We start from the raw sequence: 15,181 nt of genomic DNA on the forward strand, positions 1-15,181 counted from the left end.
TTCATCAGCAAGTGAGGCAGGTGGTTGCTGGTGCGGTGCTTCTGGTGAAGTTGCAAATCTCCTGTATGTTGGAATGAGATGACTTGCGTTTTGTCTGGACCATAACCGGAGTCTTTTTCAAAGAGGGAGGCCTTTTGGATATGTCTGGCACTAAAATGACCCGTTTGTGTTTGTTGCAAGTGCTCTAAAACCTCCAAATACTAAACTTATGGTGTGAACATGTCTTTTTCCTGGTTCTCAGTTGAGGGAGGCTTATTTCTTGAAGTGTTTTTTTTCTTGTTTTGTCTCGCACTGTTTCATACACACTGTTTCAGATTGAAACCATCCAAATGTAATCAGTTTGGCAGGGATACAGTGCTGCCTTTGTCTGAGTGAGACTTCAGCTACATCTGAGCACAATGGTAGTTCCCTATAGGAATACCTGTTGTCTTACCTTTTATTTGGCACCAGAGACATGAACGTATTTTAGACACTGAATTTTAAATCCTCTAAACTGCTTTGCATGTTGTGTACAATTTTACGTGGAGTGACTGATGATTAATCATTAGTGTCAACTGATGTTTACTTTATATAATTGACATCTTGGGGAGTAAGTGGGAGAGAATTAAATTATAATTATAACTCGTTTTTAACTTAGGCAGGAGTAAACCTTCATTTAGAAATTTATAGCATGTATTTATTTATATTCACCTCTCTGCATTCTTTCTCAGAATGAGGATGATTACTGCATCTTGATAGCAGTGGCCTGTGGGCGAGACCAGGAGGACATCAACCACCAGACAAGGGCTCTCAATGAAGGATTCATCACTTACCTCCTGTCCAAACAGGCTGCTGGTATTGTCAATGTACCGCTGCCGGGATCAGAACAGGTGAGGATAGGATGCTAGGAATAGGAATCAATAGATAGGTTCACTACAGAATCAGATTTGACTAGATTTAGTTATCATTGTCTTATCTTACTCTTTCACATATATTGTCTTTCATATAATATATCTATTGATAAATTTTGAGGGAAATGTACCATTGCAATATGTTATAAGCTCACAGTAGAATAATGAATATTTTAAACTTAAGAACCCTATTGCATAATCATATTCATTAGAATATTGTTTTTATAATTGTCATTAAACAATCTGTTATTTAACTTGGTGTCAACCACAATTTACTCAAATTTCCACTTGAAAGAAGATACTAGGATGGGGACTGGAAAGGGTGGTTGCATTTACCAGTTTGTTTTGAACCCTATGCAAGCGGGTTTTTGGTATATTCTGACCTGACTATAAAGCCTTATTCTTTTTTTCAGTAAGAGAGCAGTAACAGCTGTGCAACTCTGGTTTCATTGAAGTCAAGAGTTCCTCTGTTGTCACTGCTCTCTTGGTGAAACCTGTTAGGTCTGCATTTATAACCAGATTAATAATTGGAGAAAAAACAAATCTGTGGATTGAAAAAATTCAGCATTGCTGAAAGACCGAATGTGAACGACACCATGGTTATTTAATTGCTCCCATGTTTTACTACATTGATTTGCTTTACAAAAAGTCCCCCATTAAGGGTTTACATTTTTCTTATCATCCCAAAAACAAATCAAAATCAATCAAGGCTGGCTTTGTGGTGCACATCTTCCCGCCCTGTGAGTTTGTGGACAACTCCGTCGCCAACCACGGCAGTGTCCAGCTGATGGAGCACATGAGAGAGGTACCGCACGCTGTCATCATCATTGCAACCACATGAATGGCCATTAACATCCATGGACTTCATCACCGCTGACAGCAACAACCCAGTCAGAACGAGTGGTTAGAAAAAGAAAAGGACAGCAGACCTCATTCTTCGACCTTTCACCACCAGTGCTTCACTTGAGACTTTGATACAATTTCTTATGGGATATGACTAATTACCTATTTCAACAAATTCTACCTCTAGTTGTCCCCACAAATATGTGTGAATTACAACCCAACTAAATAGAGAGAGAAAATAAATAAAAAACAAATGGTATATATGGCAATTTTGAAATCATCCATCATCCGGTGCCACTGACCAAAGACATTCATTCAAACCAATATTTGTAAAACACGGATATTAATGCCTAAATTGACAAAGAGGAAAACACCAGACAATCTTTACTCCCAACCAAACTTGACAGATTTCGAATTTTGATTTTTATTGACTTTCTGTCTGACCTATTTTTAAAATTTTTTTTTTGTTTGTTTGTTTGTTTTTAAAAAAATCTTTTGTTTGTTTTTATTTTATTGATTGGTTTCTTTATTTGTTCAAAGTGATCCTCATGTAGTTACAGACGTCCTTGAAAAAAAAAGTAATATGAGGAAACCTGGATTAATCCATGGATTTTGAGAATGTTTCTGTGAAAAGGATTATATAACATATGTGATCTACCATGCAGGTGGTCTGTTTCATTTTCGGATTATTATCATTTTGTGTTTTTAGTTCTTGTTCAACGGATTATATCTGACTCAGCCTGACTTGGAATATACGTGGGAATCAGTGAAACTATTGTGATATAACAACAAATGTTGTACTTCGAGCTGAAATAATAAGCATTGATGTGACTTAAAAGTGTTGTAAACACCCTTGAACTTCCTAAATGAAAGAGAATAAAATGTAAACTAAAAGAGTAAAAGATAGCTGAGATTTGTCATAAATGATTTGATCAAATGAGAAACGAGAAAGAAATTTAGTTGAGAGAAACAGCTGACACAATATGAATCACTTAATGCGAGATGGATTGAAGATGAAGTAAAAGCAAGAGGAAAATAAGAAATAAAAGAGAATGATTTTATGGAAAGTATTTCACTGATTGGCTAGATATTGTGCTATTGTGCTCGGTTCTTTTTTTCTGTCCGTATTTGTTTCTTGTAAAATGCTTTTTTTATGTGTGCCAAAATGTTTTGTATGAATATTTTATACTACCTCTTATAAAACTGTTATAATTATAATACTTTGTTGATAGACAGTGTTTATCTGTCTTATAGCGTTGGTATGACTAATGCAATTCCAGGTTAATAAGTTTGATAAGGTTACCGTGTTAGTCACGGTAGCAAAAAGCATTCATTCATCTATGAATTGGTCTGGCAATTGAGAGAAAATTTAAGTTTCTGACTTGTTTTTGATGATGTAAAGCAATTTTTATAGGTAACAACAGTCCCTTGTCTGAAAAGTAAAGGTTGCTGCTCGAAGCTCGAAGAAATAAATAACAATGTGAAATTGAATGTAAGCTTCAATTTAATATACGATATGATGAATCATCCTGTTTTGTTGAAAAAGGGGAAACCCGAAACGTCAATTTTTATCTGTTTTCGTATATTAAATTGAAGCTTACATTCAATTTCACATTGTTATTTATTTCTTGTCTGAAATGTAATATTAGGGCCTGCCCAGAGAGGCAGTGAATGAATTCTGTCAACCACAGAACTCCTGCACTCTGAAATTAACACACACAAATATTTTGGCCAAAAAAAATTTGTCTTTTCAAACATGGAGTCTAAAAAGAAAATATAAATAAAAATTTTCAAGACTGAGGATTGAAATGTCTATAATGAAAATTTGGGTGTTATTATGATGTAGGTAGTCCTAAAATACAGTCAGTAATGAACTGAAATTTAAGTTTGTTTTTTTGTTTTCATTATCTAAGAATACAAATACAAATGACACTGAGTTTTTTGGGGGGGGTTTTTTGTTCGTTTGATTTTCAATAGTGTGAATTTGTCATAAAATGGGGTGGTTGGTGCCTGGTACTTCACACTTATCACCATCACCCAATGTTATGTCATATTCACACTGTCTGCTGACAAAGGAGAAAAAAAATCCCCAAACAACCATATACGTCCACATCATTTGTTTCCTTTGATTTTAACTGGACCATTGCTTTTTCCTTTTGTCTCTTTTTTTATTATTTAAAAAAAATACTTTTTCAAGCTGCAAGGAGCAACTTTTGCAACTTGTAGTCAGACCTGGATAATGAATTATTTCTCTTTTGTCAAATTTTTGTCGTCTTGTCTGATTGCTTGTGGTAATTTAAAATGTGTACAGTGTAAATAAGATAATCTAACTTAATTGCTCAAGGGGTGATTGGCGGAAGCAAAAGGCCCCATCCATCCTCAGTATAATTGTTCATTCAAATGGACCGATAAGGGCATGTCATACATTCATCAGCTGTTCACTCACTGCATATGTTATGTACAAAAAGGAATGTAACTGCTTTAAAAAAAAAAACCCAACAAAGTGCTAAACAAGGTACGTTTCGGGATCAAAATCCCCCCTTGGCCTATAACAAAAATGGTTAAAATATTAATACAAGCACACTTTTCTGCTGTCTTATGTCTTCTGATTTAATGTGATGTATTAACGTTTTAACTGAGCCTGTAACGTTCTGCGTAAAATATTTTGTTCCTTTGTGAGTTCTATTCCTTTTTGTACATCACTTTTTACAGTCATTATCATTAGCTTCTAGCAGCTTACTATTCACTTTGCATAAAATGTTACAACTTTTATATTGTCAGGGGATAAAATATAAGAAGATAATTCCCTAAGGTTTCATTTTACCATCATCATCATTCATAAAACATGCAGCGTGAGAGAGAGAGAGAGAGAGAGAGAGAGAGAGAGAGAGAGAGAGAGAGAGAGAGAGAGAGAGAGAGAGAGAGAGAGATATGAAAAATTACATTGGAACAACAGTAGCTTTCTTTAATTACTAGTTCACCAGTATTTCACATCACCATCATATTTTATTTTATTATTGTTGTAATGAGAAAAATTAATTGATAACGATGCTATGATGATTTTACAAGAGACTATTAAAAAGAGTAACCCTATTTTTATATTCAGCGATGTTAAATATTTCCACAAATGATTGTAATTAACTCTTTCAATGATCAGCATAACAAAATCATCCTTCTTGTTTTGTTTTGTTTTTTTGTTGTTTTTGTTTGTTTTTTTTTTGGTTAAATTTATTCTAATGTGAATGATCAATTTCTACTTCTTTGTAAAGAGGGGGTAAAAAAAAAAATTAGAAAAATCTAAACTGCTGGATTGTATCGTACCTGTGTCTGAATTTTTCTCTCTTCATGTCTTGTCAATTTCCAGGGCTACCTTCACCACTCATTATGTATTGTCATTCTGTCATCCATCGTTGTATTGTGTGTTCGCTGTTTTGCTCGTCTATATATGGTCATCTTCAGAGAATTGATTCAGTTCTCTTGGTCTGGCTCTCCGTTTCATTATTAAAATACTGTACTACTGCTATTCATTTCCCTCGTGGTGTTAACAAATTTTGTGTAGTTATTTATCATGTGGATAAAGAATCATTGTAAATCAACTTCTTCCCAATGGTGTAAATTAAGATGTATTATATATTTTTTCCCGGACGTCATTATAATCATGTGTAAAGTATTGAGAACAGAGCATCAATACAACTTTTTGTTTCTTATCTTCATTTCCTTTATTTCCATTGGTCACTGTACAGATTTGTTTTTCAAACAATGCCTCCCTCCCCCCCCCCCCCCCCCCCCCTCCCTCCCTTTTTTTTTGGGTCTTTTATATCGGGTTATAAGAAAAAAGATGAATCTATATACATATATATTATATCCTTAATATTATATACAATTATTGTAAATATAGGTGAATAAATGTATGACGAGAAACAATTGATTGTAAGATTTATAATAATTATTAATTCATGCTTCGATTTGGTTGATGTGAAATTGAAGTAAGGGGACTGTCTGTGAACATCCTCCGCATTCTTTGTTGTTGTGGGGTTAATGCTACACTGTTGTTGTAAACTGTAAGTATCTCCCCTGACTGTCGCCTGATACAATGGCAAACATACAAGCATAGTTCATCCATCCATCCATCCATCCATTCACTCATTCATTTTTTCAATTATTTTTTTTCGTTCAGCTACTTCATTGATGTCCACCATCTTCACCGTTCAACAAGATTATAAAGATAGAAGGGCAAAAAATAAAATCATTCACATTTTTCATTATTACATCTCCATCCACACCCCACCACTTCTTTTCTCTCTGTCGCTGACCAACAGCCAAAAGCATCGTCTCTCTGGACGTTTTCACGACCACCACTATAATCATCACCATCATCATTTATCATCATCATCCGATACTCCGGATAATGGCAGCATTTTGTTAATAATAGTAAGAGTAACGATTGTAAGTAATTATAGTGTATTATTATTACTATTATTATATTATAATTAATATTAAATGACAAATGTCACATTGAATAATAATGATGTAATTATAATTGTATCATCTTCACCATTATCATTATTATCGTTTATATTTCCCATCATATTTATTACAAGGATATCTTATCCTCTCTTAATTTTTTAAAAAATTCTACATTCTTCTTCGGTATCTTTTTTCTTTTCTTTTTTTTTTCCGTAAAACTATAGCTTTTATATTTTAACAAATAAAGGCCCTTATATTCTTCATGGAACCATTTCCACTGAAATGTAGTTTGCAGTGCTGCAGATGTGCAGAATCAAACAGCCGAATAAGTGTGCAAATCGTGGATGAGTTTTAAACAATTTTCTTATTAGATCAAGCATAGCTTAATTTGCTTCTTTTTTTTTTTTCTTGTATTCTTTTTTATCCATTCTTTTATTTATTCATTTATTCACATAAGGCCTCTTGGTTTTTATTTTCTGTTAAAAGAAAAAAAAGAAGTTATTGTGAATTGTTTGTAAGGGGTGCACGTCTGCATTCTGTTGCTACATTCTATATAGCTTATCATTCGCTGCTACTGCTGTGCCGCTACTATTACTGCTACTGCTACAACTACTACTTTTACTACTACTGCTACTACTACTACTACTACTACTACTACTCCTACCACTACTACTACTACTACTGCTACAACTACTACTACAGCCTCTACTATTATTACTACTATAACTTTCTGCCACGCCACAGAAAAAGAGATATAATTTAGCTACTACTATGATTTAACTCTTCAAACGATCTTCTCTCATCACCACTGTTAGATACAACAATAATAATAATACATATTAATATTATATTTTTGACTTGTGTTGAAAGTTTGAAATAGTGTAAATAATAATCAGTTGTTAAAGCCACAGCTAATGTGATATGTCATTTAACTAAATGTCCAATAAATCTGTCAAAAATATACCAAGTGTGTTTTTGCTTTTGTTTTTGCATTTTAAAAAATACCTACACTGTATAGATAGTGTGCGCTGGGCTAAGAAGCTCACAACATTGCTATCCGGAAGTATAACGGACCAACACACAAAACTATGTGTAACCTTGAACGTTTATAGTCTGTTAATACAGTTTAGTGAGAATTACTCATAAACGCGGATGGCAGAAAACAATAACAAAGACCCGAGTGACGTCAACTTCATTCTATCTATAGCCATGTCAAAGAGCTAACGATTGTCTAGTGTGTAATTTCTGGGTGGGATACCTGACCTCCCATAGTGGGCAGGGTACATACTGTGTCTTCTATCCCCTTATATCTGTTTTCCAACATGCTTTCTGTCCAGGGATGTAAATCTTTCAGAATTATTAGGATTTCCTATTTTTCAGACATTTTCTAGCTTCCCCAAACTATTTAAATATTTCTTAATACCTCCCTACCAACAACTCTTGTGATAAGAGATACTGCTGTACAGATAGAGAATTTGTAGTGAATATCCATTTTCAATGTACTGAAACACTTAATTTACACTACTGTTGTGTCAGTTATGATTATATGTGTATTTAACCATTCAAATTATTTCCACGACAGCTTCCGAATTTTAATTCGGAAGTACTAAGGATTGATAGCGTTCGAATTTCCGAATTTTCCTAATTTTAATTCGGAACTAGATTCACATCTGTTGTGTAAACAAGGAGGGTTATTTTTAGTTTACCGAAGCAAAACATGGGCTGCAGAATCGAAAGTAGAAGATGGTGGATACATATCGAGTATTCATGACTGAGTTCTGAGTTGTTGTTTCACTTTCTTCCTAAGGCTCAATTGGAATGTATTTCTGTTTCTGTAAGTAATTCCTGTGTGTTGCAATTCATTCCAGTCATAATGAGTCTGAAGATACATTTCCCTTAGCCTTGGTCTTTCTGAGAAATTTCTATGGGGTCTCTCTGGTTGAGACTGCCACGAACTTTTGACTGTGGTGGGGGGAAAAATCAAATTTGTTTGTTCTCATTGAAAGCTACACCAATAAAGTAAAGTAAAGGGCTTTTAACACGATTCTAAACCTAATGTAGTATTTTAATTGTAATGTACTTCTTATTGCCTTTGTTATTAGCAGAAGGGTTTGGGGGCCTGAGAGAATGATAAATATCGGGAGGTGACCATCTTTCCAATCTCAAAATTGGCCTTAGTAATGATATGGCTGTTGAAATTTGAGTACGAGTTTTTATTATTGTCAGATTCATTTAGTCATTGGGGTAATATTTTGACCTGAATATAATTTTGATATAAAAGTTTAGGTGCTGGATTACGTGCAGTGAAAATAAGTTAAGAATTCCAAAATTCTGATTTTTTTCAGTATCCCAAACTAATTTAACCCTGTTTAATCCATAAAGATAAGAATAATACTAAATGGGCACTGATTTAAGCATGAACAACACCAAATAATGGTATTTCCTCCTGACAAAAAGGAGACATAAATCATTAAAATCCATCCATAAACAAAATAATTTAGATTTTATTCTGAGACTTATCACTCAAAAGTCCTAAAAATGTTGTCACAATCACAAGGCCATTTATCACCTCATTCCTGGAGTGTCACTTGGAGTTTAGACTATTGAAATGAGCTCGCAGAATTTCAGAATTTTTTTCAACTTTGCATTTACATCCCTGCTGTCTTTATCTTGGAATGAGATTACTTGGTTTTTGTCCTGGCCCTGGCCGGAGTCCTAGCTGGGAGGGAAACAGTCAAATGCATCTGGGTGGGGATCCTGACCTCCCATAGTGGGCAGGGAGGTACATGCTGTGTCTTCTATCCCCCCATACCCGTTTCCCAATTGTTTCCTGTCATTGTCTTGGAATGAGATTACTTAGTTTTGTCCTGATCCTTGCCGGAGCTCCTTGGCTGGGAGGGAAACAGTCGAATGTAAGTTATAGTTTTGGGAGATTATATTTTTTTCCTTGTAAATCATCTCTCTGTTATGCATTGTATTATGTTGAGTTTAGATATTATATTATATGATTGGTAAACATTTGAGTGTATTCCTCTTAGTTTGGGCCTGTGCTTGTGTCTGGATGACTTTTAGGTGATCTCAAACTAAGTACATTGGTGGTATGCTCTTGGAATCTACATCTGATCCCTATTTGTTCCCAGTTCCCCTATGTCTTACTTTTTCTTGGGTGCTTTAATTGTAATTCTACAACTTTTTACTATCCCATTTTCTTCCTTTTTACTGGCGCTGATATAACCTAAATGTGTTGCAAGCGCCGTAAAACCCTTAAAAACAAACAAACAAACAAGTCAAATTGCATAGTTATTGTTTTGGGAGATGATATTTTTTCCTTGTAAATCATCTCTTTGTTATTTATTATTATATGTTATTTTGAATTTATAATGTAAGCATTTGAGTGTATTCCTCTTTGTTGGATTTTGTGCTTGTGTCCGGATAGGACTTATAGGTGATCTCAAACTAAGTACTTTGATAGTGTGCTCTTGGAATCTACATCTGATTCCTATTTGTTCCCAGTTCCCCTATGTCTTACTTTTTCTTGGGTGCTTTAATTGTAATTCTAGAACTTTTTACTATCCCATTTTCTTCCTTTTTACTGGCGCTGATATGACCTAAATGTGTTGCAAGCGCCGTAAAACCCTTAAAAACAAAAACAAACAAATCGATCGATATTTGAAGGACGAGTTTTCTGGCCAAATTTTTAATATGGGATATTCCAGAGTACGGCAGTATTGGCAGTTGTGATCATTGACATTACGACAACTATTTTTAACTTACACACCTGGCTGTCTATTATTACGAGCAATTCAGAACTTCATGAGTATCTTTAAGTCGTTAAATCCTTTTAAAAATGAAAGCTGATGCGAGACTACGTCATTGCATTTTAACTCACTCAATCCTAGAGATTTTTGCTACTTTTCAAAATTGAAAAAAATATATTAAAAATGAGCATGTACATAGATAGTTTTATTCAACTACCATTAACATTAACATACAAAAACTAAAAGCATTAGCTTTGATACTAGGGTCTACGCCAATAATTCGTCTCAGAAAAATGTAATAAATAGGCATGGAGCAAAACTAACCCGGGTAAACTACGGATATAGTCGGTGTTAGGGTTGAGTGAGTTAATTAAGAATTTTAAAGTGGCATTTATTCCTTGTGAGAGGGTAAATTTCGTTTTACTGTTTACTATAGCGGCTTCCGTTTTTATTTCCTAAGTATTACGAATTTTTAAATTTTCAAGTTGGCAGATATTAACTCCACCGCATTTCCCCCCCCCCCCCCCCCAAAAGTAAGAATATATTCATTTAATAAACGTGTGTAACAACAAACCCCGAAAACCAACGAGAACCTTACTTATGAGATAACAAATTACTAGCCACTGCTGGTGGGAGGAAAACTCACCAATGTTAATAGGAGCGTTCTTTGTTCATCCTTTCCTCCATTCTTTAATCACGTCGTCACTAACTAGTAGTCTGTTTATGTTCAATTATGGAATCTTTCTAATAAGAACACCCTGCTTTGTTTATCGAGATTTTTAATTAATAAAAATGTCAAGGGACAGGTCGGCCAATTCATGGCCTGCGTTTCAATTAAGTAAAATACAGAAGAATCCGCATTAAGTCAACACTTAAAGTCAACGGCTTGAAAGAAAGTTATGTCGGAATTAATTAGACGCAGAAAAGTAAAATAGAATTTAAGTCATTAAAAAAAATTAAAACAAAACAAAACCAACAAAAAAAAACAAACAAAACAAAACAAAACAAAACAACATCAAAATAGGTAGATAAATAAATAAAATGAATAGAGTTTATTTATCCTTGTGGAAATTGGATTCACAAACGTCAATTCCAAGAATGAATAAAAAACCGTTTAAAATAATATATCAGTGATGAGTGTTGTAGAAGTCAGTAAAAGCGCAACTATTAATCATCATCATCATCATCATCATCATCATCATCATCATCATCATCATCATCATCATTAATAATAATATATGATATTAATGTCTAATGCGTATATATTATATTATATTCGACGTGCACAAATAAGTAAGTCTGATAGCCGAACGCAACTGTGAGTCTGATTTAATATTTCTGTAATGTAATGGACAATATTTTGCGTTGGTTTGAGAGTATTTCCGTTACAATAATGAGCCCATAACTATTTTGGGATATCAGACCTGGAAATAAATACACGTCGTTCTATTCTAATATATAATAAAATATCAAATATATATATCCTATTATATCATATCATACTATAGTATAATATGTTATAGTATATTGATATATCAAAACAAAAATACACATAGATTAGATAATACAGACAATAACAGCATTACACCGTAGCCATCGTTATCTTTTAGCCTGACACTGACCAAAAAATGACGTCAAAAGACAAGTCTTTGGCCACAAAAGAAAACAAACGTGAGTTGTATTCAACAGTTCAACCAATTGAATCTCTTGTTCCCTTGAGCTCTACTAACGACAACTCACTGCACGCTGCACAAACCTAAAAAATGACGTCAAACTATAAGTCTTAGATGGTTCTAGAGTCAGGTTGAGCGTAGCCATCGTTAAGTTATAGCCTGACACTGAAACCCAAAAGGACTGATCTTTTGACGTCATTATTTGGTTTTTGTACCGCCTAGTAGTGAGTTGTCGTTAGTAAGTAGTGCTCATGAAAACAAGTAGTCCCATTGCTTGAACTGTTGAATACAACTCACGATTTTTTTCTTTTGTGGCCAAAGACTGGTCTTTTGACGTCATTTTTTAGTCAGTGTCAGGCTATGAGTTTACGATGGCGACGCTGTGAGTTACCGATGGCCACGATTACACACTACTGAGATCCGAATTGCTACCACTACCACTACTACTCGGTGTTTCACTTCCAGTGCTTGACGGCACGCTGATGTCTTCTACAGGCGGAACCCATGGTCCCAGTCGGCCACAGTCCAGTTTGTAGAACATCTCAAGTTGAACTGGTTCATTGGCCTGACGAGACAGTATTAGTATTACGTTTGATTAATTAGATCAATACATCATCATCATCAATTCTTCTTCTTCTTCTTCTTCTTCCTCTTCTTCTTCTTCTTCTTCTTCTTCTTCTTCTTCTTCTTCTTCTTCTTCTTCTTCTTCTTCTTCTTCTTCTTCTTCTTCTTCTTCTTCTTCTTCTCTCTCCCTTCTCCCTCTCCTCCTCCTCCTCCTCCTCCTCCTCCTCCTCCTCCTCCTCCCTCCTTCCTCCTCCTCCTCCTCCTCCTCCTCCTCCTCCTCCTCCTCCTCCTCCTCCTCCTCTCTTCTCTCTCTTCTTCTTCTTCTTCTTCTTCTCTCTTCTTCTTCTTCTTCTTCTTCTTCTTCTTCTTCTTCTTCTTCTTCTTCCTCTCTCCTCTCCTCTCTCTTCCTTCTTCTTCTCTTCTCTTCTTCTTCTTCTTCTTCTTCTTCTTCTTCTTCTCTTCTTCTTCTTCTTCTTCTTCTTCTTCTTCTTCTTCTTCTTCTTCTTTCTTCTTCTTCTTCTTCTTCTTCTCTTCTTCTTCTTCTTCTTCTTCTTCTTCTCTTCTCTTCCTCTCTCCTCCTCTCTCCTCCTCCTCCTCCTCCTCCTCCTCTCTCTTCTTCTTCTTCTTCTTCTTCTTCTTCTTCTTCTTCTTCTTCTTCTTCTTCTTCTTCTTCTCTTCTTCTTTCTTCTTCTTTCTTCTTCTTCTTCTTCTTCTTCTTCTTCTTCTTCTTCTTCTTCTTCTTCTTCTTCTTCTTCTTCTTCTTCTTCTTCTTCTTCTTCTTTTTCTTCTTCTTCTTTTTCTTCTTCTTTTTCTCTCTCCTCCTCCTCCTCCTCCTCCTCCTCCTCCTCCTCTCTCCTCCTCCTCCTCCTCCTCCTCGTCTCCTCCTCCTCCTCCTCCTTCTTCTTCTTCTTCTTCTTCTTCTTCTTCTTCTTCTTCTTCTTCTTCTTCTTCTTCTTCTTCTTCTTCTTCTTCTTCTTCTTCTTCTTCAACTTTTTTTTTTGACTATTCCAGTTCTTTTCTTTTTGATGGTACTGAAATTATCGAAATGTGTTGCAGCGCCGTAAAACGCGTAACAAGAAAACAAAACACAAGTAATGCATTCCGTGACAATTTATGCTATGTAAGGGAAATAACAATCTTATTAACAGACAGCATAAACGATTTGATACGAGCAGCCTCCCTTGACTTCAATGCAAGGAAAGAAAAAAAAAGGTTTGAACGAAACAGCCTTAACAGCAGTAATTATTGCGGGTATAGGGGGGGGGGGGGGGGGGGGGGGGGGGGGTTGATAATCAATCTCCAATCGAAGCTAGCTAGGTTTAATTTTTTTCTTTTTTTTTTTTTTGGGGGGGGGGGGGGGGGTGTTGATTCATGATGTTCATTTCTTGTACTTTTCTTTCTACTGTATCTGCCATTGTTCACACTTCGTCCTACATCAATTTCGATTTCACATAATATGTAGTGGGAACTAATTTTTTAATGTGTGAAAAGAGGCCCCAAGCCAACATCAACGCTTAAGATGTTGGACGAGACATCACGACTGCTGTAGGCCGCTATTACAATTTTCTTTTGACAGAGATAACGCTATTACTATTACTAGCCATGTACTCGTGTTAAAGTGTGCGTAGAGTCTATTCCATGGACTCAACTTTGCGCCGCTCAGAGCGGGACTGAAACCAAGGACCTACTGGTCCAAACGCGAGTGTCATACCGCTAAACAACAAAGCCGTGAAATACCTTACTCCTGTTCAGATACATGAAATGATGTGCGGCTATGTGGTCAAGTGGTATGACACTCGCTTTCGGATCGGAAGGTCCTTAGTTCGAGCTTCACTCGGCGGATAGTTGAGTCCTTGGAAAAGGCTCTTTACTCACATTCTCTCACCGTACTCAGGTGTAAAATGAGTACCTGTTCGCCAACAGCGTTGTCTCTGTCGAAAAAAATTGTAATATCGCCTAACCGGCGTCATGCCTCTTTCTACAAGTTACCTGTTGCTGTTTGTCAAGGATCCTTTGTAAAGCGCTTTGAGCACGTTTAGTGGATATTGCTCTATATAAAATCTCAAGTTTTAAAAATTTATTTATTTATTTTATTTTTTTATAAATGACTTGCTTTCCTTTTTTACTTCATTCCTACCTCAAATTTCTGTTTGAGAGATTCAGCCAGTGTTTTTTCCTTGAGAGTCATAAAGGCGTTGTAAAGCTGTTTGAACCTTTTCTTGTCCGACATGGTTTTGGTCTTGTCCATCCAGTGATCAATGATAGCCTTACACACACTGATGCGATCTTGGTCCGTTGTGTCCTCATGGAGAAGACCCTTAAGAGTAAGAAGGCGAAACAACGTTTCAAAGTTGAATTTCTTGTGGTTAAAGCTTCGTTGTCTTCATTTCTATTTATTACCGCCACCACCACATTCATCATCACAACCATCACCACCACCGCTACCATCATCATCACCACCACCACTACATTCATCATCACAACCGTCGCGACCACCGCCATATTTATCATCACAACCATCGCCACCACCACTACCATCATCATCACCACCACCACTACATTCATCATCACAACCGTCGCGACCACCACCACATTCATCATCCCAACCATCGCCACCACCACTACCATCATCATCATCACCACCACCACATTCATCATCACAACCATCGCGACCACCGCCACATTCATCATCACAACCATTACCACCACCACTACCATCATCATCACCGCCATCGCCACCACCACTGACATCATCATCACCACCACCAACTCATCACCACCACCACCACCACCACCACCATCACCACCACCACCACCACTATATTTATCATCATCACCTCCGCCACCATCACATCATGATCACCACCATTACCACCACCACCACCACCACTACCACTACCACCACCACCACCACCACAATCGCCACCACCACTTCCATCATCATCACCACCACTACTACTACCACCACCACCACCAACATCAACAA

At 36.1% G+C, this 15,181-nt stretch overlaps 2 protein-coding genes and 1 long non-coding RNA gene across 3 annotated transcripts in view; 2 read left to right on the plus strand and 1 right to left on the minus strand.

Moving 5' to 3' along the window:
• LOC144970295 (uncharacterized) overlaps nt 1–2,615 on the plus strand; it is an 80,866-nt gene extending 78,251 nt beyond the window's left edge. Inside the window, 2 exon segments of the mRNA XM_078909781.1 lie at nt 711–869; nt 1,600–2,615. Coding sequence (XP_078765907.1) covers nt 711–869; nt 1,600–1,731 — 291 coding nt within the window. The 3' untranslated portion in view covers nt 1,732–2,615.
• Nucleotides 2,616–7,945: 5,330 nt separating this feature from the next.
• LOC144971966 (uncharacterized) overlaps nt 7,946–15,181 on the plus strand; it is a 56,006-nt gene continuing 48,770 nt past the window's right edge. The window contains exon 1 of the long non-coding RNA XR_013645212.1: nt 7,946–8,034. This is a non-coding gene — a long non-coding RNA (uncharacterized LOC144971966). The remainder of the gene's footprint in view (nt 8,035–15,181) is intronic.
• The window catches only part of LOC144971965 (uncharacterized), a 13,318-nt gene continuing 9,124 nt past the window's right edge, over nt 10,988–15,181 (minus strand). Inside the window, exons 5-6 of the mRNA XM_078913043.1 lie at nt 14,333–14,512; nt 10,988–12,196 (exon numbers count right to left, since the gene is read on the minus strand). Of these exons, the coding sequence (XP_078769169.1) occupies nt 12,035–12,196; nt 14,333–14,512 (342 nt within the window). The 3' untranslated portion in view covers nt 10,988–12,034. The remainder of the gene's footprint in view (nt 12,197–14,332; nt 14,513–15,181) is intronic.

This window comes from Berghia stephanieae, chromosome 4 (genome assembly GCF_034508935.2).
Source record: "Berghia stephanieae isolate SIO BIC M18660-M18661 chromosome 4, UCSD_Bste_1.3, whole genome shotgun sequence".
NCBI lineage: Eukaryota > Metazoa > Mollusca > Gastropoda > Nudibranchia > Aeolidiidae > Berghia > Berghia stephanieae.